We start from the raw sequence: 23,017 nt of genomic DNA on the forward strand, positions 1-23,017 counted from the left end.
GCCACCAGTGGGCTGTAGCCCACATAATTCTTGCTCTCTAGCAAAGGCAAGTCTCTTTGGCCAGGGCAAGTTCTTCCCTTTCAATCCTCAGTTTGACTGCCCTTTCTTCAGCTTCATACACTCTCCTCTGAGGGGAAGTCATCCCTCTGTGAGAAGAGTTGTGAGAGCCATTGGTTCGAAGGGATCTGCTAGAGCCTCTGGATAGAGACCTAACTCGTCTATTCCCAATGTTAAGCTGGCCTGAGAGAGGTCCCAGGGGTCCCCTAGTACCATTCTCCTGCCTGCTTAAGTTGGACCTGGTTAGTCTGCTGACTTCTACCTGTCCCTTATCTGCCTCATCCCCTGACAACTGATCCTCATCCTCATACTCAGCATCATCTGCTTCCTGGAGGGGATGGTCATGGCTATCAAAGGGTCCCTGTAAGGAGGGCATACTCCCATCTGGATTAGAAGGGTCTGGGTTACCAGCCCTACTGGCATCATACGCCTCTAAGAGACCAATCAGAAAGGAAGTTGTGGGGTTAGACCCCTGTCTTATCTTCCTGGAGGTACACACCTGTCTCAACTCCCTGAAGCTAAGAACAGTATATCTGGAAGTGGGGACCTGTGGAGGGTCCACTGACACAAGGGGAGACTCAGAGTTTCCTCCTTTGTCTGACATACTGTTTCTAGTGTGGTGTAAGTGATGCACCTACCTACACTATGTGTTTGCCTACTGATCCCTTGCTAAGAGTTGCAACCAAGGTGTGCTAAGCCTTGAGGAGCTGCAACAGCTGGTTCAGTAGAACTCAGAGTATTCTAAGCTAAGTTATATGTACCTGAAGTACTTATGTGATCTTTCAACAAGATATTCTTAGGATACGTGTGGTAAAACAACAGCAAGCTCAAATCCCAACCGCTGCTCACCAATGTGAGAAGGTGGCCTGATATGCAGTGCTCACTATTCTAGTGAACACTATGTATCAGTCCAGCAACCCTTATTGATGATTGGTTGTAAGTCAACCTTATAGACCAGCTATGCTAGTAGCGTGGATACCAGCAGTCTAAGGCTAAAGACTCGAGAGGGCGTGTTAAGCCAGCTGTTATACCACACATATACCCCTTGAATACCCGGTGAAAGGACACCACACAAGTGTTATGAAAATAAACAAGATATTTATTAAGAATCACAACAGCCCTGTACTCTTTATGAGGACAGGGTACTAAGCACAAAACAAAACTCTTACGAAAATACTTAAGTTAGCACAGTATATACAAATGCCCGAGGGGCACGGAAAACCATATACTCTGGAAGTGGAATGCGAAATTACTAGCAGGTAAGTACAGTACTAATAGGCTTTGGAATCGCTAGGACTTGACTATAGAATCGTTAGATTACTTCTAGGAGACCCAGGGGACTCGGGTGCAGAGTGTGCACTCTCACGCGTGATGCAGGACAAAGTCTATGGTAGCTAGTAATGACAAAGTTAGTGTTCTCGGGCGAACCCGACCTGGTAGGAGGAAAACGAAAGTGGATTCTGACCCTTGGATAGTGAGGCTATGCTGGGGCACCGAAATGCCGAAGTTACCTAGCCCAGGGGCTGCAGCTGCATAGGTCTCAAAAGACGTCGGGAATCCTCGTAGACGGACCAGGAGCCTGGAAGAAAGAAGTTGCTGGCAGGCGACCAGTGAAGAAAGTTTGATAGATCCAAGCCTGGATCGAAGGAAGATGACACCTGAAAGCAGAGGGGACCAAGTTCGAGACTACTAGCCAGTAGTCAGTGGGCACCAGGAGGGCACCGGATGGTAGCCACCTCGACTAGGTGAGTGGGTGACGCTGTGTTCGCAGATCTCACGGACCAGGAGGCGTTGTCGGCGACCAGGATGGAGGAGCGATCTGTCCCACGATGGATGAAGCTGTCGGCGTCGCTGGACCCAGGATTGGGCAACAAAGCCTTGGCAAATTCAAGCCCACGCGGTGGACTCAAAATGGCGTCTGGAGTGGACCAGGAGGGTCCGGGGTGCCTCTCTTGAAGAAGGAAGCAAGGGCCAGTCTGGAGCAACCAGACCAGCAGCAGTGATTTCGTCGGGCGTCGTGAAGAAGGCCACAAGCCAGCCGGCTAGTAGCCACACAGCGCGGTGAGCACGCAAAAGCAGAAGGGCCCCACACAGATCGTGGAGATGCTGGAGGGCTGATCTTCGGTGCTGGAGCTGCTCAGGGTTGGGGCTTCTCGGACCCCAAAGCACTCACCAGTGGAGCACACGGTGGGCTTGTTGCAAAGAAGTCGTGCAGTCTTGGCGATCGTCGGTCCCTCGAGGTCTCGTCGCACTCACAGTTCTCAGCTTTGCTGTAGAGGTGAGTAGAGGTCAGAGGTGCCAGGGAAGCCGGGTCTCGTCGAGCTGGGTCGTCGGATTCGTGAAGAAGGACTTGCAGCAGACCGCAGTGTTCTTAGGATGGTGCCCGCTTGATGCAGGGTGACTACTCCATAGCCACAAGGGAGAATCTTGAAGAAGAAATCTTGATGTCCTTTCGCAGAAAGTCGTGTCTTGATTCCAAAGATGATCTAATTTGAACAGGGGGCCCGCTCCCATCTTTATACTAAAAAAGGGGGCTGACCCGGTGACTAGGTCCTGCCTATGGGTGGGACTAGGAGGGGGGTGGTTACACCCCTCTGCCATGCCGGACTTTCCCCAGGCCAGGGGCTGGTGTGCCCCTGGAACTGGTTCTGACCGGCCTATGCGTAGTGAGCACCGGGGTGCCACTCAGCAGTCACCTTCCTGTAAAGCCCTGCCTACCCAGGATACACAAAACCATGTCTGGGACGGTGCTAGCACCGCCCCTGACAGGAAACCCTTTGTCCAGGCTCCCCTCGCTGGAAGGACTCCCAGCTGCAGGAGGTCAGACTCGTGTCTGTGGTGGCAGCGTCCATTTTGTGGAGCTGAGGCTTCAGTTAACTTTAACCGGGGTTCACAGTTACGTCCATGTCGTGTCCCTCTAGAAGGGCGGAATGCTAACCTCGTCGCCAGCATTGGTGAGGGGGCAGCATCCCGATTCGTATGACACCTTACTCGACATGTCTCGATAACGCTATACCGAAGTTACTGATATAGTACGCGTTATCATGGAACAGCCATTGGGTCTTGGTTCCGCAAGCTGCAACCGGGCTCGGCTCGTGCCAGAGCCCAATTCACACGATTCCACGCACTCTGCCTTCAGGATTGTCAAGGCCTGCCATAGGAGTGGCTGATAGGAACTCGGGTGTCCATTTGAGGGTTAGATATAGGGATACTATACCTACAGCAACGGGCGAGTACGCCACGTTGCCCCAGCTGTCGTGCAGCCAGTTGTGTCAGATTTAGATGGCCATCCAGGGGTGGCATAATACATGCTGCAGCCCCTGGTAGGCCCTGGGTACACCGATGCCCTGAGTTACAGGGTCTGACAAGGTGGCCCAGTTCCAATTGGAAATGTACCTAAGGTACATGGAATCCATTTTAGAGAGAGAGCAGTAGGCCTGGGGTCCTGATTGGCAGGGTCCCAGGTCAACTAAGTCGGAAAACCAGCAAAACACCAGGCAAAAAGTCGGGGGTAACCATAGTCAGGTATCTACCTTCCTACACCATCAGCCCCAGAAGCCGCAGCGTTAACCTGACCGAAACCCGGGATAACGGCCGAAAGACCGGAATCAGAGCCTGTATATCCCGGACCCGCTGTTTGGGTGGGTAAACCCGAAACTGCGCCGAGTCGAGAACCGCTCCGATGAAAAGGAGCTTCTGAGAGGGGCACAGGTGTGACTTCGGCACATTGATGGAAAATCCCAGCTGGTGCAGGAGATCCGCCGTAGTCTGGAGGTGGCTGACGACTGCCTGGGGCGAGCCCGCCTTCAACAACCAGTCGTCTAGGTAGGGGAAGACCGAGACCCCCAACCTGCGCAGATGAGCCGCGACCACCGCCATCACCTCCGTGAACACCCGTGGGGCGCTGGTAAGGCCGAAGGGGAGCACGGTAAACTGAAGTGCTCGAGGCCTACCGTGAACCGCAGGTAACGCCGGTGGGCCGGCAGGACGGGGATGTGGAAATATGCGTCCTGCAAGTCCAACGCTACCATCCAGTCTCCTGGGTCTAGGACAGCCAAGACCTGAGCCAGTGTCAGCATTTTGAACTTCTCATTCCGGAGGAAGCCTTTGACGTTCCTCAGATCCAAGATAGGGCGTAGGCCCCCTTTGCCCTTCTTGGGTACCAGGAAGTAGTGGGAGTAGCAACCACGTCCTACTTCTGGCCCAGGAACGCGCTCGATGGCCCCCTTGGTCAAGAGGGCCGAAACCTCCTCCTGCAGGAGCCGCAAGTGATCCCCCGATAAGCGGTGGTGTTGCGGTGGCATGGCTTGAGGGGTCGTCTCGAAGGGGAGGGAGTAGCCCCTTCGGACGATCTGCAGCACCCACCTGTCCGAAGTGACTGTGCGCCAGTGAGAGTGGTGATGGCGAACCCTGCCTCCCACTGGCGTCACATGGGCCGAAAAGCACGGACTAGGAGGGTTTAGAGGCGGATGCTGCGGGGGCAGGTGTGGACTGGCTCCACTTGTTTCCCCGACCGCCTCCACGGCGGTTTCCACGGCCGCCGCCGCGCTGGACGATAGTTTGCGGCGAGTGGCTGGCAGCACGTGTGGGGACGCCCCTTCCTTGGCCACGAAAGGAGCGAAAGGCACCCACTTGCTGGCGCGGGGCCGAGAGGCCCAAGGACTTGGCCGTAGCCCTGGAGTCCTTAAAGCGCTCAAGCGCGTGGTCTGCCTTGTCGCCAAAGAGGCGACGGCCATCGAACGGCATGTCCATGAGTGTATTCTGGACGTCTGCCGAGAAGTTGGCGGATCTCAGCCAGGCGTGGCATCGTATTGCCACCGTCGTAGCCATCGCTCTGCCTAGCGAGTCAGTAGTATCCAGTCCGCACCTGATTGAATACTTTGCTGCGTCCCGGCCCTCCACTAGGGCTTGGCCGAGTTTGGCCCGTACCTCCAACGGGCACTCTGGCAGCACTTCCGCCACCGTATCCCATATAGAATGGGTGTAACGGCCCAAGAGGCATGCAGTGTTGGAAGACCGCAGTCCCAAGCTAAGGGACGAGAACACCTTCTTGCCAAAGGCCTCGTACCTCTTGGATTCCCGATCGGGGGGAGCCGACGGGAAGGCTGTCTGGGAGTTAGAGGCCTGGATAACCAGACTCTCGGGGGTGGGGTGGGTGGACAGGAAACATGGGTCGCCCAGGGCCGGGCGGTGGCGTCTGGCCACGTTCCTATCTACAGGCGAACCTGTAGCGGGCCTGGACCAAGTGCCCAAGAGAACGTCCGTCAAGGCCTCATTAAACGGCAGCAGAGGCTCCATGGAGCATGACTGCGGCTTAAGGACCTCAGTGAGGAGGTTAGTCCTCACGGCCGCGACGGGGAGCTCAAGGCCCAAGGCCTTAGCAGCCCTCGTCAACACCACACCATATGTTGCGCCCTCCTCCGAAGCCACGGTAGGAGGAGAGACGAATCCAGTGTCCGGAGAGGTGTCCAGGCCACTGGCCTCCCCAAGGTCTCCTGTCCAGTCCATGTTAGACTGACATACCCTTGTCAAAGGGTCCTCAGACCCCTCCCAATTCTCCTCGTCCCCCATCTCCTGACATTCAGGGTCATAAGTTAATGGGTTGGGTTCATAGAATTGAAATTCACCGAACGGCGTCGAAAGCGGCGCCGACCGGCGCCGTTCCGACGTCGGAACCCAGTGAGAGGAGGCGTCCGGGGGCGGCGCCGTCCGAGGACGACGCCGGAGGGGACACCACACGGACCGACGCTGGGGGGGTCGTAAGGTCCACCGGTGACGATCCAACGCCCGACGAGGGCCTAGCCGCGTCCTGCGGCGCCGGGCCCGAAGGCACCGACGACGCCGGGGCCGCTGTGCCCTGCGGCGCCGAGCCCGAGGGCACCGGCAGCGTCGGGATCGTGGGGCCCTGCGGCGCCGGCGGCGTCGAGGCCGAAGCACCCGACGGCGTCGGGGTCGCAGCCCCCGACCCACTAGGGCCCCCAGACGGGTTCACTGGGCCCGAAGGCGCCGCGGAACCCGTCGGAGAAGAAAGGGACCTCATGGCCATGAGGAAGCGCTCGATCTCCGGCGTCGCGTTCAGCCCAGGGACCGGGGGGTATGGGGCCGAACGCGGCGTCCGCGACTCACGAGGAGCCGCGTGGGCGGTGTCACCCGAACCCCCGGCCGCGTCGGGGGGGGAGTCGGAAGAGCGATGATGTCTCTTCGACTTCTTATGCTTCTTACCTGACGACTTGGACCCGGAGGAGTGGCGCCGACTCCCGGAGCTGTGACGGCTCCGTCCCCGCGACCTGTCCCTCGACCTCCCGTGGGACCGGGACCTCACACGGCGCGGGGCCGACTGGCGGATCTCGAGTCGCCTGCGGGACCGCTCCCGCCTGGCCTTCCTCGAGAGGGCCCGACAGTCGGAGCAGGCCTCGTCGTCATGGTCGACGCCCAAACACATCAGGCACAAGCGGTGGGGATCCGTAACCGACATGGTACGGTCGCACTCGTCGCAATGCTTGAATCCGGGCATCCCTAACGGCACCGTCTGAGTCGTTAAGACTTCGAATGGATCAAAAAGATCAAAAAGGTTAGTCAAAAAGTGACTAGGGAACTGCTCTTTCCAGATCTGCGCTGGCTGGCGCGGAAAAAAAAGAAGAACTGACGTCAGCACGCGGAGGCGGCGTCTAAGTACTCCGACGACGTCATCACGGCGCACACGACGCCTACGGCGGACGCGGAGCCGCAGACGTCGCCTGCCGACGCGCAAGGGTACTGCTACGCAAAACTTTCTGGATCCAGTCTGACGCCTGGGGATATTCTAAGGTAAGGAATCTATCACTAACGTGTCTCTTTCAGATGTCAACACGCCGACGAGGCCCTATTATGGATCCAGTGATGTCAGCGGGGTCGCGAGCGGAGTCATACCCTCCGTGACGTCGTCCATGACCTCGCCGGCATGGAGAGCTACAAAAGTTTCCGATTAGCTGCTGCGCAGGGGATATTCACATGGCGAGGAAATCCACTGGCAGACATATCCATCGGAAGAAGGATTTTCCTAGACGCTAGTGCCTATGGATGATTCGTACTCTGGACTCCGCTAGCCCTGGGTCCCCAGACAATGTGCGCAGGTAATGCTTTGGGAGAGCCATGGTGCTGTATTCTATCATTTGCCCACCATTTTTCCGCTCAGGAGTGGACGGTCTTTTTGCACCTAAGTCGCACAGGCAGATCAGTCCGATTCCTTGAGGTCCCTTCGGGCGAGGTAAAGACCAGATGCTGTTCTGACCCCAGGAACTTGAGATTTGCAATGGAGTCACAATTGGATCATTGTACTTCCCTGTAGACCCCAGACCCTTGAGCCATTAGTCCTTCTCATTAAATGTGGCCTTTGAAAAACGTCCAGACCAATTAAGTTCCAAAGTGGTCTGATGCGGTTTCTATGTAGGTAGCAATTCTGGAGATTCAATAACTAAAGACTTTATTTCTGTTGGGCAACGGCCCCCAGACGTATCAAAAATACCTCTGAACCAAATGGCGGAAACAACCTAAAGCTAAAGTGCAGTCTATGTCCCAATGCACTGTGGGTTACGGGAAAGTTATCACCAATCATTTCTAAACTGAAACCTCCACTTCGAACAAAAACAATTTATAACATTTTCTTTGCAGCAAATGGAAAGATTGTGCAAAACATGTGATCTACATGAGGACATGCATGACAACCCAGTGTACACATGGTAACAAAGAGGGCAACCACAGGGTGTACAAAGGAAGCAATATCGTGTTCAAGCTCCGTTTCACAGTGAGAGAATATACACAAAGCATGGTAAAAACAATAGGCTGACTTGGTAAATGTTGGCAAAGGAAAAACCTAGGAATAGCACAAACAATGCCTTGGGACTGTATACATGCTAGTGAAAGCCATGCTTGCTTCTCGCTGCATTACTGGGAGTCCACGCCTTGCCTGGGGTGATAGTTTTACCTCGGTGCTAAAAGAGAGATCGTAGCCAAGAGTGGAGACATCATTCTCTAACAAGTAGACCAGGCCTTGGTAGAAGTGGTAGTCCTCACTTTCCATGTCTGTATACCTACAAAAAAGAAAACATCACAGGTGTTAGCAGCTGCTTTCTTCTTGCACCCTATCCCTGCTGCTGAAGGGTGTCAGCTTTCGACATCTTGAAAGTGTGTTACACTCTGTTGATGCCAGCCTACTTGTGACCGAAGAACACGCTTCTCTGTCTAGGATTCACGTTTCTAAAGGCACAATGCGTTGACAGATGCAAACTCTACTTGTTACTCTATGTTTTGGTTATAGGAGGACGATCATCATGGAGCTCATTCATAGGAGCCTTTACTAGGGCTGCCCCGGAGGTGATCAAAGATTCAGAAAAGAAACCAAAATGTACAGTCCAGACAGGTTATAGTCTGAAATATTAGGGCATTTATGATGCAGGACATCCACCAAATTTGGCATATTTACGGCGCATATATGGCTATACTCTACCTAAACAGGGCACATGGGCATCTCCCTAATTTTGGCTCACATATCACACCCACCACAGTCTAAACAAAGGCTACTTACTTGAAATCCTAGTTCTGCTTCGTGGGAATCTTCATTGAAAACATAAAATTAGAAAGTTCCAGCCTTTATGCAGAGTGCTCCGAATAATTCAAATACGTATGGAGGGTGTATGTTTAAAAGAGGTGTACTCTGGCAGCTTAATATGCAATTACACCCATTCTAGTTTATGCATATTAAGCCACCAGAGGTGTACTCTGGCAGCTTAATATGCAATTACACCCATTCTAGTTTATGCATATTAAGCTGCCAGAGGTGTACTCTGGCAGCTTAATATGCAATTACACCCATTCTAGTTTATGCATATTATGCTGCAAGAGGTGTACTCTGGCAGCTTAATATGCAATTACACCCATTCTAGTTTATGCATATTAAGCTGCCAGAGGTGTACTCTGGCAGCTTAATATGCAATTACACCCATTCTAGTTTATGCATATTATGCTGCCAGAGGTGTACTCTGGCAGCTTAATATGTAATTACACCCATTCTAGTTTATGCAGGACAATGGTTTCCAAATATACAACTCTACTCCTAAAAGAACATTGCAGCACAAGCTCCCCATATGGCTGTATAGTCCAACACTAACGTAAAATGGAGTGTTGAAGAGAGGAAAGGCCAAAGAGAAGCTGAACAGATATCAACCTTCTCAAAGGAGTTAGCAGCTTCCATAATCCTGCAAGCCTTGGGCAGTCTCAGCTCTTTCAGGAGTTTGTGTGGATTTACTGCTGACAGAAGAGCCACTGAAAAGTAGAGACCTAGGAGGCAGGAGGGCTGTTTATGACTTCAATGAACATTCATAGGATTGTAAACAAGTAACATTTCCTACTGAATTGTAGGTTGTTACATTTTACTGTGAAAGGAATAAAGATTGCTCTAATACCAGTCATGAAAACATTAATCAAAGCGGTTGGAGGGCAGCCAGAGGTAGTACTGAAGCCATACTGGGAATTGTCCGATTCTAGGCAATATATGGGAAAAATATGAACAGACTACAATGCAGCAATTTTACAAATCTTAGTGACTGGAACATTCCTCCACTAAGCAACTGTAGCCCCTTCCCACTTGTTGAATGAGCCCCAGATTTGATAGGCAAGGATTTGTTGGAGAGTAGATAGCAGAGCACAATGCAATAAATTACTATTTTGAAGATAATCTACTTGGATGTGGCTAGATATGTAAGAGATGGGTCAATTTACAAAAAGTTGCCTAGATTCCCTTTAGTCTTTTGACTGGTGTTGGTAAAATGTTAAGACTTGGGGTGGGCGGAATTTTCGTAATCGTATTAAGCAAATCTCCGCGAAATGGTAAAAAATCTCTGTGAACACGCAGAAATTCCATTAACAAGCGGAATAGCTTATTCGCGATGCTTTTTTACTGTTTGCAATCGCTGTATGAGTGCTCGGGGAGAAATATCTCACAATCACACATTTGAGAACGTGAACAAGTAAAAAATTTCGTGAAGTCGCGGAACGAAGAATTTTGGGCAATTTTGCGTTCTCCGCGGAAAGCGAAATTACCCAAATTCTATAAGGAATAGAATGTCAGCACTGCCAGAGAGTGAGGATTATTAAAGAAAATTGGCAAGAAGATTGGTTTATGTCAAATTTCAAAACAAAATTTAAGAAGGAAGAACTGTTCTCAAACCCACTGTGCTGGAAATAAAAATAGTTCAAGTTTCTACGATGGAAAGTGGCATTGGATTCTCTACGGGTTGATCTAATGGCCAGCTGAAAGGATTTGCACACTCCTGCCATCTAGTGTTGGGTCCAGATGTTTGCGAATTACTTTTGTTCGAAGAAGTCGTTGCAATCACAAGATAAGGTGATTCCTCCTTTCGGTGACAGTGCACATGAGCATCGACTCCATTGTTGGATTGATTTCCCGCAGAGGGCGAGAACAGAGTTAGTGAGTGTAGAATAGAGATGCCCATGCGTATGAATGTACATTTTGAAGTACAACTACAGGAGAACGGGGACGTGGGTGCGCGTATTTGAATCTACAGCCCTACATGCCAGGAACAGATGCTTACTGGGTAAGTAACATTATCCGTTCGAGGCATGTGTGCTGAAGATCACATGCTTTGCATAGACTATATAGCAGTACGCTCCCGAACCTGTAATGGTTGTAGTTGTTTGAAACAGTGTTTTTAGTACTGCTTGGCCAATATTTGCCTGTTGCATCGCTAACACATCTATGTAATAGTGTTTGGTGAATGTGTGCGGTGTAGACCATGTTGCTGCCTAAGAGATGTCGGCTAGGGGAATATTCCCTAAGAAGGCCATAGTAGCCCCTATCTTGCGAGTGGAATGCACTCTAGGAGGTATTATCAAAGTTCTTTTTTGCTTTGGCATAACATGTTTGAATACATTGTACAATCCATCTTGCAAGACCCAACTTAGATATGGAATTTGCTTTGTGTGGTGTGGTGCAGAAAAAGCAACAAATAGCTGCTTTGTTTTCAGAAATTCTTTGGTTCTTTCTACATAATACAGTAGACCTCTTCTAACATCAAGTGTGTGTAGAGCTCATTCTGCTACAGAATCAGGTTGAGGAAAGAACACGGGTAACTTAACTGATTGAGTGATATAAAAGGCAGAAACTACATTTAGGGAGAAATTTAGGACTGGTTCGAAGAACCACCCTATTTTGTGAAGTTGAAAGAAAGGCTCTGGTATAGTTAATGCCTGCAGTTTACCGACTCTCCTTAGTGAGGTTGTTGCTATGAGGAAAGCAGCCTTCCATGAGAGGAACTTTAACTGACATTAATGCACAGGTTCGAAAGGTGGACCCATAGCCTTGTAAGGACTGTGTTTAAGTTCCACGCAGGTGCAGGGGGAACTCTTGGTGGTATCACCCTTTTTAATCCTTCTATGAAGGCTTTAATCACTGGTACTCTGAATAGAGATAAGTGTTGTCTATTCTGCAGGTACGTGGCTATTGCTGCTAGGTGTTAACAACAGATGTGTAAACTAATCCAGACTACTGTAAATGCAACAGGTAACAAATGATGTTCTGTACAGAAGCATCAGATGGATTGATGTTGTTACAATAGATAACAAAGTGTTTTCATGTTGCTGCATAACATGCCCCAGTAGTAGGCCGTCTAGCGTCTTTGAGAATATTCATACAGTCTGGCGGTAGCAGTAACTAACCAAACTCGGACGTCAGGAGCCAAATCGCCAGGTTGAGTTCTTTGGGATTTGGACGTCTGATTTCTCCATGGCTGAGTGAGGAGAATGGGTGTGAGATGTAGCTTTTGATGTGGCACCACTGACAGTTCTGACAGGATGGTGTTCCAAGGTTTAGGAGCCCATGTGGGGGCTACTAAGATCAATGTGAGGGATGTTTATCGGAGCTTCCGAACCAGTAATGCAATTAGTGGGAGAGGAGGAAAGGCGTAGGCAAATATCCCTGACAAATTCATCCATAGGGCATTGCCTTTGGATAGATAGTGTGGGAACCTGGATACCGAAGTTTGGGCATTTTGCGTTGTGCACTGTGGCAAACGAATATGCTACTTACCAGTATGCATCTGTTCTTGGCATGTAGGGCTGCTGACATTCATATCTGTGCATAGATCGCCGCCTAGTGTTGGGTCCGGATGATTGCACATTGTTGTCCTGGAAGAGTCTTTGAAGTATCACGAGATAGGTGGCTCATCCCCTGGATTACAGTGCGCATGGGCATCGACTCCATCCTCAGATAGTTTCACTCCATCTTGGTCGCAATGGCTAAAAACAAAGTGAAAGATGACCATGCCAGAAGTATGTGTGAATTCTGCAGCTGCTACAGGCGCCGGGGAGGAGGGCGGGCGATATGAATGTCAGCAGCCCTACATGCCAAGAACAGATGCATACTGGTAAGTAGCATATTCGGTTCGAGACATTTGGGCTGCTGAATTCATATCTGTGCATAGAATACATAGCAGTCCCTCCATTAGCAGCAGCCGCCCATGCCAGCTGCAGCAGTTTGGAAAAGTGTTTTTAGAACAGCCTGCCCTACAGCTGCCTGCTGTTTGGAGTGCACATCAACACAATAATGCTTTGTAAATGTGTGTGTGGTAGACCATGTGGCTGCCCTACATAAGTCTTCCAAGGGGATATTTCCAAGGAAAGTCATAGAGGCCCCCAACTTTCTGGTGGAGTGGGCCCGCGGTGGAATGGTGAGAGTACGTTTGGCTTTCAGATAGCATATCTGAATACATTTAACTATCCACCTAGCTATACCAGCTTTGGAAATGGTAGTTACTTTTGTGTTGTGGCGCAAAGGCAACAAAGTTGTTTAGTTTTTCTAAAATCCTTGGTCCTATCAATGTAATACATCAAGGCCCTTTTGACGTCAAGGGTGTGGAGCATTCTTTCCGCAAGTGACTCTGGATTTTGGAAGAACACAGGTAATTCAATAGTCTGGTTAATATGGAATTGAGATACTACTTTAGGAAGAAATTTAGGGTTAGTGCGGAGCACCACCCTGTTGGAATGAATTTGAATAAATGGCTCTTGGATAGTTAGTGCCTGGAGCTCACTAACTCGTCGCAGCGATGTAATCGCTATCAGGAAAGCCACTTCCCATGTTAAGAACTGAATCTCGCAGGAATGCAATGGTTCAAAGGGAGGACCCATCAGCCTGGTGAGGACCACATTGAGGTTCCACTCCGGAGCTGGTGGCGTCCGCGGAGGAATGACTCGTTTGAGTCCTTCCAGAAAGGCTTTGATGGCAGGCACCCTGAAAAGTGAGAGGTGCTGTCTGCTTTGGAGATTAGCAGCCATTGCGGATAAATGTATGCGAATGGAAGCATAGGCCAGATTACATTTGTACAAATGTAAGAGATAACAAATGATGTTCTGAATAGATGCATCCAGCGGGTTAATGTTGTGGCCTGCACAATAAATGACAAACCGCTTCCACTTCGCCGCACAGCATGCTCTGGTGGTGGGCTTCCTTGCCTCCCTGATTAGGTCCATACAGTCAGGAGGTAAGTTGAGGTAGCCAAACTAAGACCTCAGGAGACAGATCGCCAGGTTGAGCTGTTGTGGATCTGGATGCTGAATGTCGCCATGGCTCTGCGTCAGAAGGCTGGGTGTGAGGCGTAGCCTCTGATGCGGTACCACGGACAGTTCCAGGAACGTGGTGTACCATGGTTGGCGAGCCCACGTTGGAGCAACCAGGATGAGAGTCATTGAGTGCTGCTTTAGCTTGCGTGCCACCAGCGGTATCAGAGGTGCTGGGGGAAAAGCGTACGCAAATCTGCCTGACCAGTTCATCCATATCGCATTGCCCTGCGACTGCGGGTGTGGAAACCTGGCGGCGAAGCTTTGGCATTTTGCGTTCCTTTGTGGCGAACAGGTCTATCTCTGGATGACCCCACTTTTGGAAGTACGGGTGGAGTACTGATGGATGCAACTCCCACTCTTGCATTTGGTGGCTGTACCTGCTGAGCAGGTCCGCCATCTGATTGTCCTTGCCCGGGAGGTGTTCTGCCATGAGGAAGATGTTCCTCTGAATGGCCCACTTCCACATGCTCTGAGCCAGATGAGACAGCTGCGGAGTGTGGGTACCTCCCTGTTTCTGAATGTAGTACATGGCCGTCATGTTGTCCGTCCGGATCAACACGACCTTGTTGCACAGATGTACTTTGAAGGCTTTTAGTGCCATGAAGATTGCCATCAGTTCCAGAACATTGATGTGCATCTTCCGCTGCTGTTGCGTCCATAGGCCCTGCACAGTGTAATGGAGTACATGAGCTCCCCATCCCTGGAGAGAAGCGTCCGTTGTCAGGATGATCTGTGGCACAGGCTCTTGGAACGGCCGTCCCTTGCAAAGGTTTCGTGGATTCCACCAATGCAGAGAGTTGTATGCCCGACCGCTCACCAACACTAGGTCTTTCAACTGCCCGTGAGCCTGAGCCCACTGACGTGCAAGGCACTCCTGAAGCGGACGCATATGTAATCTCGCGTGCGGTACTATGGAGATGCAGGAGGCCATCATGCCTATCAACTGCATAAACACTCGCGCTGGAAGCGGGTGTTGCGGTCTGAATTTTTGTATCAGCGATTGAATGCTGCTGACCCTCACTGAATTCGGCTGTGCTGTGGCTGCCAGAGTATTTATTGTCGCACCCAATTACTGCCGTATGTGGGCGGGCTGGAGGTGGGATTTTGGGTAATTCAGTGAGAATCCCAGATCGTGAAGGAGGTGAATGGTGTGGGACACGTGAGCGGCACACTGCTGGGCTGACTTCGCCTGGATGAGCCAGTCGTCCAGATAAGGGTAGACGTGGATGTTCCGTAGGATGTAGGTGCGCCGCCACTGTCGCCAGGCACTTTGTGAACACCCTGGGTGCCGTGGTGACTCCGAAAGGCAAAACCTTGAACTGGTAGCGTTGATTTTGCATGGTGAACCGGAGGTACTTTCTGTGTGACTGGTGCAGTGGAATGTGAAAATACGCATCCTTTAGGTCTAAAGTTGCGAGAAAATCCCCTGACTGAGCAACGGGAGCACTTGCTGCAGGGTCAGCATATGGAAGTGCTCAGACAGGATGTAGTAGTTGAGTGGCCTGAGGTCCAGGATGGGCCTGAGGGACCCGTCCTTCTTTGGTATTAATAAGTACAGGGAGTAGACCCCTGTGCCTCTTTCTTGCACAGGCACGAGCTCTATTGCTCCTTTTTGCAGCATGACGATGACCTCCTGCTGCAATAAGTGCAAATGCTCGGCAGACATAGGACGGTGTCTTAGGGGTATGTTGGGTGGAGTGGATGTCAACTCCAGACAATAACCGTATTGTATAAGTGTTCTGACCCACCTGTCTGTGGTGATGGTTCTCCAGACCGGCAGGAACTGCTGAAGTCTCCCCCCGATCGGTGTTGCGTGGTCGGGGGGCAGTGACAAGGCGTCACTGTTTGTTGGTGGTGGAGGATCTGGAGTTGTTGTTTCCACGACCTCTGCCTTAGGCGCTGTTACCACGATATCCACCTTGACTCTTGTTGGTGTATGTGGACTGAGTGTTGCCTTTGTAGTACTGCGTGGTTTGTGAGAGCTGGCCTCTGGAAATGCCTCTAGTGCTTGAGCGACGAAAAGACCCACCCGAAACTGCTGGGACTCTAAGGAACCCATGGATTTAGCAGTTTCCGTGTCCTTTTTAATTTTTTCTAAGGTGGTGTCAACCTCCGGGCCAAACAGGTGATCTGGATTCACTGTTTAATTAAGGATGGTGGTTTGTATTTCCGGCTTAAATCCAGAGATTCTCAGCCAGGCATGTCGTCACAGCATAACACTAGTGTTGACAGCCCAGGCGGCAGTGTCAGCCGCGTCCAGAGCGCACTTAATGGAAGCATTAGAGATCAGCTTCCCTTCCTGAATAAGCATCTCAGCTGCCTCCTTGTATTCATCAGGCAGGTGCTGCAACAGGGTCTCCAGCATGTCATAGTGTGCCCGGTCATACCTCGCCAGAAGCGCTTGTGTATTGGAAATGCGCCAGATGTTGGCTGCCTGTGCTGCTACCCTCTTCCCCGATGCCTCAAAGACCTTAGATTCTTTGTCTGGGGGAGGAGCATCACCGGTAGTCTGAGAATTAGCCCTCTTCCGGGCATTCGAGACGACAAGAGAGTCCAGAGGCAACTGTCCTTTGATGTAGGTAGGATCAGTAGGAGCCGACGCATACCTCTTTTCAATCCTAGGGTTTATCATCCTCGCCCTGGTAGGCGCCTTAAAGATCTCCCCAGCATGTTTCAAGACACCTTTCAACATAGGCAGAGTTTTGACAGTCCTTTCAGAGACTGAGAAGGTATCAAAAAGGAAATAGACGTCAACAGGGTCAGCATGGAGCTGGACGTTGTGATTGTTAGCTGCCAGTTCAATGAGGGCATTGACTGCTGCAGAGTCTTCTGTAGGAGACGTCTTCACAGAATATAGTTGAGAGTCTTGTCCTGAATGAGGATCACCCGGGTCAGCACCAGCGGCCCAGGGTTCATTGGTATCCTCAGGGTCTGTATAGACGGGATAGCTATACTCATCCTCATCATCGCTGTAGGAAGGTACCTCCTGACTATGGTTGCCCCCAACTTTTTGCCCTGTGTTTTAGCTGGTTTTTGACATAGTCGACCTGGGACCCTGCCAATCAGGACCCCAGGCCTACTGATCTCTCTGTAAAATGGATTCCATGTACCTTAGGTACATTTCCAATTGGTACTGGGCCACCTTATCAGACCCTGTAACTCAGGGCATAGGTGTACCCAGGGCCTACCAGGGGCTGAAGCATGTATTATGCCACCCCTGGCTGGCCTCCTAAATTTGACACAACTGGCTGCATGACAGCTGGGGCAAAGTCGTGTAATCACCCTTTGCTGTAGATATAGTATACCTATATCTAACCCTAAAATGGACACACAGTTTCCTATGAGTCACTCCTATGGCAGGCCTTGACAATCCTGAAGGCAGAGTGCTTGGAATCATGTGAGATGGTGCTCTGGCATGAGCTGAGCCTGTCTGCAGCTTGCGGAACCAAGTCCTAATAGCTGTTCCATGATATCGCATACCATATACTCTTAAGTGCATTATAATCCTCGCGGTTAAATGCTATCTTTGGTATTGCTTTATCAAAACATGTCGAGTAAGGTGTCATACGAATTGGAATACTAACCCCTCGCCAATTCTGGCGACGGGGTTAGCATTCCACCCTTCTAGAGGGACACAACATGTATGTAACTGTGAACCCCGGTTAAAGTTAAACGAAGCCTCAGCTCCACAAAATGGATGCTGCCACCACAGACACGAGTCTGACCCCCTGCAGCTGGGAGTCCTTCCAGCGAGGGGAGCCTGGACAAAGGGTTTCCTGTCAGGGGCGGTGCTAGCACCGTCCCAGACATGGTTTTGTGTATCCTGGGTAGGCAGGGCTTTACAGGAAGGTGACTGCTGAGTGGCACCCCGGTGCTCACTACGCATAGGCCGGTCAGAACCAGTTCCAGGGGCACACCAGCCCCTGGCCTGGGGAAAGTCCGACATGGCAGAGGGGTGTAACCACCCCCCTCCTAGTCCCACCCATAGGCAGGACCTAGTCACCGGGTCAGCCCCCTTTTTTAGTATAAAGATGGGAGCGGGCCCCCTGTTCAAATTAGATCATCTTTGGAATCAAGACACGACTTTCTGCGAAAGACATCAAGATTTCCTTCTTCAAGATTCTCCCTTGTGGCTAAGGAGTAGTCACCCTGCATCAAGCGGGCACCATCTTAAGAACACTGCGGTCTGCTGCAAGTCCTTCTTCACGAATCCGACGACCCAGCTCGACGAGACCCGGCTTCCCTGGCACCTCTGACCTCTACTTACCTCTACAGCAAAGCTGAGAACTGTGAGTGCGACGAGACCTCGAGGGACCGACGATCGCCAAGACTGCACGACTTCTTTGCAACAAGCCCACCGTGTGCTCCACTGGTGAGTGCTTTGGGGTCCGAGAAGCCCCAACCCTGAGCAGCTCCAGCACCGAAGATCAGCCCTCCAGCATCTCCACGATCTGCGTGGGGCCCTTCTGCTTTTGCGTGCTCACCGCGCTGTGTGGCTACTAGCCGGCTGGCTTGTGGCCTTCTTCACGACGCCCGACGACATCACTGCTGCTGGTCTGGTTGCTCCAGACTGGCCCTTGCTTCCTTCTTCAAGAGAGGCACCCCGGACCCTCCTGGTCCACTCCAGACGCCATTTTGAGTCCACCGCGTGGGCTTGAATTTGCCAAGGCTTTTGTTGCCCAATCCTGGGTCCAGCGACGCCGACAGCTTCATCCATCGTGGGACAGCTCGCTCCTCCATCCTGGTCGCCGACAACGCCTCCTGGTCCGTGAGATCTGCGAGCACAGCGTCACCCACTCACCTAGTCGAGGTGACTACCATCCGGTGCCCTCCTGGTGCCACCTGACTACTGGCTAGTAGTCTCGAACTTGGTCCCCTCTGCTTTCAGGTGTCATCTTCCTTCGATCCAGGCTTGGATCCATCGAACTTTCTTCACTGGTCGCCTGCCAGCAACTTCTTTCTTCCAGGCTCCTGGTCCGTCTACGAGGATTCCCGACGTCTTTTGAGACCTATGCAGCTGCAGCCCCTGGGCTAGGTAACTTCGGCATTTCGGTGCCCCAGCATAGCCTCACTATCCAAGGGTCAGAATCCACTTTCGTTTTCCTCCTACCAGGTCGGGCTCGCCCGAGAACACTAACTTTGTCTTTACTAGCTACCATAGACTTTGTCCCGCATCACGCGTGAGAGTGCACACTCTGCACCCGAGTCCCCTGGGTCTCCTAGAAGTAATCTGAAGATTCTATAGTCAAGATCTAGCGATTCCAAAGCCTATTAGTACTGTACTTACCTGCTAGTAATTTCGCATTCCACTTTCAGAGTATATGGTTTTCCGTGCCCCTCGGGCATTTGTGTATACTGTGCTAACTTAAGTATTTTCGTAAGAGTTTTGTGTTGTGCTTAGTACCCTGTCCTCATAAAGAGTACAGGGCTGTTGTGATTCTTAATAAATATCTTGTTCATTTTCATAACACTTGTGTGGTGTCCTTTCACTTGGTATTCAAGGGGTATATGTGTGGTAAACAGCTGGCTTAACACGCCCTCTCGAGTCTTTAGCCTTAGACTGCTCGTATCCACGCTACTAGGATAGCTGGTCTATAAGGTTGACTTACAACCAATCATCAATAAGGGTTGCTGGACTGATACATAGTGTTCACTAGAATAGTGAGCACTGCATATCAGGCCACCTTCTCACAATCGCCCTCTCCAGCGTCCACATCAGAGTAAGTGGGCGAAACATTACGAGTTTGTGGAGAAAGTGGTTCCACCAAGACAGGAGTGGAAGCAGAGTCCTTTTTATTCAGAGGAATCTTGTAGGACTCCTTTGGTTGTTCTGGGGCAATTTTTCGCTTGTGGAGGGAAAGCCTGCCCGTTTCAGCATCAATAAAGTGTTCTCGGTGCTCGTCCACTGAAGGTCGTCGAGGCTTCGGCGCCGAGGAAACCTTCTCAGGGACGGTAGCGACCGCCTTAGGAGTGAAAGCCTTTGGTGCCACCTTTGGCGGCAACGTAAAGTGAATGGGCGTCGACGCCTTGTGAGGTTTCTCGACCGGCTTTGGAGGCGGAGGATCCTTCGGTCCGACCGATGATGCCTTCTCCTTGATGCGCTGCAGAGAGTCCGTCATCTTCTTGGTGAAAGCGGGGGACAAGCGCACCGGTTTGACAGGATACTTCGAGGCCTCACCAGGAGTGGGCTCTCGGGGTGCGCCACTCTTGGCCCTGTCCTGTTGACACGGAGTCTCGAGAACCTTCGGGTCACTGAGTCCTTTCTTCGGGTCACCGAGAGCTTTCTTCGGGTCACCGAGAGCTTTCTTCGGGTCACCGAGAGCTTTCTTCGGGTCACCGAGCCCTTTGCTGGTGTCGACCGCCTTCGGCGCAGACGTACTCTGCTCTACCACTTTGACTTTTGTCTTCGGCGCGGCAGACTTCGTCTCAACGCCCTTGACTTGAGCCTTCGGCTCGACGACACCCTTCTGCTTCTTCGGCGCCGATGGCTCCGAGGCCTTGGATCCGACCAAAGTGACGCGCACTTTCGGTCGAGAATGGCACCTGCGCAGTTTCTTGTGTCGAGACCGTAGGTTTCACTTTCGATTTGCCAGGGTGCGGCTCAACATCAATGTCCGTGGCCAAGCCCGAAGGCGGGGCCGTAGAACCCATCGGAAGATCTTGGGTAAGGCCTAGTGGCGATCCCTCGACCTGAGCCTTATGAATAGGTGCGGCCCCATCGTTAGTTTGAGGTGGCTCTTCGTCCGAGCTATACTCCATGGCCCGAGGGCACCGTCGTCGTCTCCTACCTCGTCGACGACTTCTTCAGCTTCGAACATTTCGGCATCCGCGTCGTAGTCATAGTCGACGTCCGACGCGGGGTTCGATTCACTGATGTCCCTGGTAGATTCTTCCTCGACATCCCCTGCATCGAAAATGTCCACAGGCGACGGTGCAGCTTGCTGGGCCTCCTGGCGCGCAGCTCGTCGAAGCTTAAGCGTCTTCTTGGACCTGAAGCGGGAACAAGCCATGCACTTGGCTTCATCATGGTCCGGCGACAGACACTTGTTGCACACCGGGTGGACGTCGATGTGGGGATACTTCGAGTTGCCGACGGGACATCTCTTAAATGGACTACGGTCCATGATGAACAGTCGATAGGGTCTGAACCGTCGACTGGGCCTTCCGTGTCGAGAGCATGCGGGAGTATGGAATCCGGCTCGGAACCGAGCTGGAAGAACTAAGACTGAACGCAAGACTATACCGACGAAGAAACTAAAGACCTTTTGGTCTTAAGAAAGTTTTTTATCGAATCCGACTAGAGGGAACCCAAAGACATCCGAACCCAATGGCGGAAAAAAACAATCTGAGGATGGAGTCGATGCCCATGCGCACTGTAGTCCAGGGGAGGAGCCACCTATCTCGTGATACTTCGAAGACTCTTCCAGGACAACAATGTGCAATCATCCGGACCCAACACTAGGCGGTGATCTATGCACGGATATGAATTCAGCAGCCCACATGCCTCGAACCTGATCTATCTGTGGAAAACCTCATTGTTGAAAGTAGGGACGAAGAACTTGGGGATGAAGTTCCCACTTGTGAACGTGCTGCTTGAGTCTGCTGAGCAGGTCAGCAATTTGATTGCCTACTCCTGGAAGGTGTTCTGCTAGGAGGTAAATTTTGTGACGAATTGTCCAATTCAAAATGCTTAGTGCAAGGCGCGACAGCTGGAGAGTGAGTGTCCCTCCCAGTTCCTGGAGATAGTACATTGCGGTCATGTTGTCTGTGTGGACTTGGACAGTTTTTCCTACAAGGTGAGTGTTAAGAGCTTTGAGTGCTAGGAACACTGCTGGAAGTTCCAGGAAGTTTATGTGGATACATTTGTGATTGTCTGACTACAGCCCTTGTACTTTGTAATGTTGGAGATGGGCACCCCAACCGGTTAAACGTGCGTCTGCTGTCAGTAAAGTCTGTGGAATCAAGTCTATTAAGAGCTGCCCTTTTGATGAGTTGAGGGTTCCCCCACTTCAGAGTGATGAATGCAGCCGTCTACCAACATTAGATTGGTTAATTGACCCTGTGACTGATTGCACTGACGCGCTAGACATTCTTGCAGAATACACATGTGACGCCTTGAATGAGGTACGATTGCGATGCAGGCTGCAATCATTCCCAGCAGTTCCATGAAAACTCTAGCTTGTAATGTTTAATTGTGTTGAAATTGTAGTACTGTGGATTGAATACTGTGAATCCTGGCTACATTGGGAGAGGCTAGAGCTTTAAGAGTGATGAGGGAAGCGCAGGGCACAGGTGAGATTTCTGTGCATGGATTGTGAAACTCAACAGATGAAGTAGGTGTACTTTTGCCAGAGTGTTTAATATAGAGTTCTGGCAAGTGCCCGCTTTGATAAGCCAGTCATCTAGCTAAGGGGAGACATGTATACATTGTCTCCTGAGATGAGCGGCTACTACGGCAAGACATTTGATAAATACTCAGGTGGCCGTGAGGACACCAAATTGAAGTACCTTGAACTGGTAATGTTTGCCTGCTATCACAAATCTAAGGTATTTGCAATGAGCCGGATGAATTGGAATGTAGAAGTAGGCGTCTTTTAGATCTAGAGTAGATATCAAGTCATCCTGCTGTAAAAGGAGAAGTACTTGTTGAAGAGTCACCATGTGAAAGTGCTCTGACAGTATGCATGTGTTTAACCCTCAGAACTAGAACAGACCTTGACAAGCCATCCTTTTTGGGAATTAGAAAGTGAAGGGAATAAACCCCTGCCCCTTGGTACTGAAGTGGGACGGGTTCTGTAGCCCCTTTGAGTAATAGAGATTGTCCTTCTTGTTGAAGTAAGTGCTGGTGCTCTGGTGACAATTTGTGATATTGAGGTGGAATGTTTGGAGGATTGTTGGTAAGCTCCAGGCAACAACCATGTTGGATAATTCCAAGCACCCATTTGTCGGTTATCGATTCCCAAATGGGGAGAAAGTATTGAAGCCTTCCTTCGACAGGTGTGGAAAGTTGGATGGAAGAGGGGGGGAAGTCCCTGTTTATTTGGGGATGGAGAACTGCGGAGTGTGGCGTTTTTACCTCTGCCCTTGAGACTATTTTCCCTATAACCTCCTCTGAAAAATCCTCCTCTGAAAAAAGATGATTGGGAAATTCCCTTGTCGGAGGGAGAGTTTTGGTCTGTCCCTGTGGGCTTGGACCCTCCCCTTTAAAAGGACCGCTGCAAGGAACCTCTATTTGAGGGAGATTGAAGTGCTCTTATTGATTTTGCCACATCAGTGTCTTTTTTCATTTTTTCACATGCTTGATCAAGTTCAGGGCAAAAAAGATTTTTCTTGTCAAAAGGTATAT

General features: G+C 51.0%; 1 protein-coding gene across 2 annotated transcripts in view; it reads right to left on the minus strand.

The window, feature by feature from the left end:
* The window catches only part of HUWE1 (HECT, UBA and WWE domain containing E3 ubiquitin protein ligase 1), a 1,800,886-nt gene that overhangs the window by 73,601 nt on the left and 1,704,268 nt on the right, over nt 1-23,017 (minus strand). For both annotated transcript variants that reach the window (XM_086940169.1, XM_086940170.1), the window contains one exon: nt 8,021-8,126. In XM_086940169.1, coding sequence (XP_086796295.1) covers nt 8,021-8,126 — 106 coding nt within the window. The remainder of the gene's footprint in view (nt 1-8,020; nt 8,127-23,017) is intronic.

Source organism: Lissotriton vulgaris, chromosome 10, assembly GCF_964263255.1.
Source record: "Lissotriton vulgaris chromosome 10, aLisVul1.2, whole genome shotgun sequence".
In the NCBI taxonomy this organism is placed as follows: domain Eukaryota; kingdom Metazoa; phylum Chordata; class Amphibia; order Caudata; family Salamandridae; genus Lissotriton; species Lissotriton vulgaris.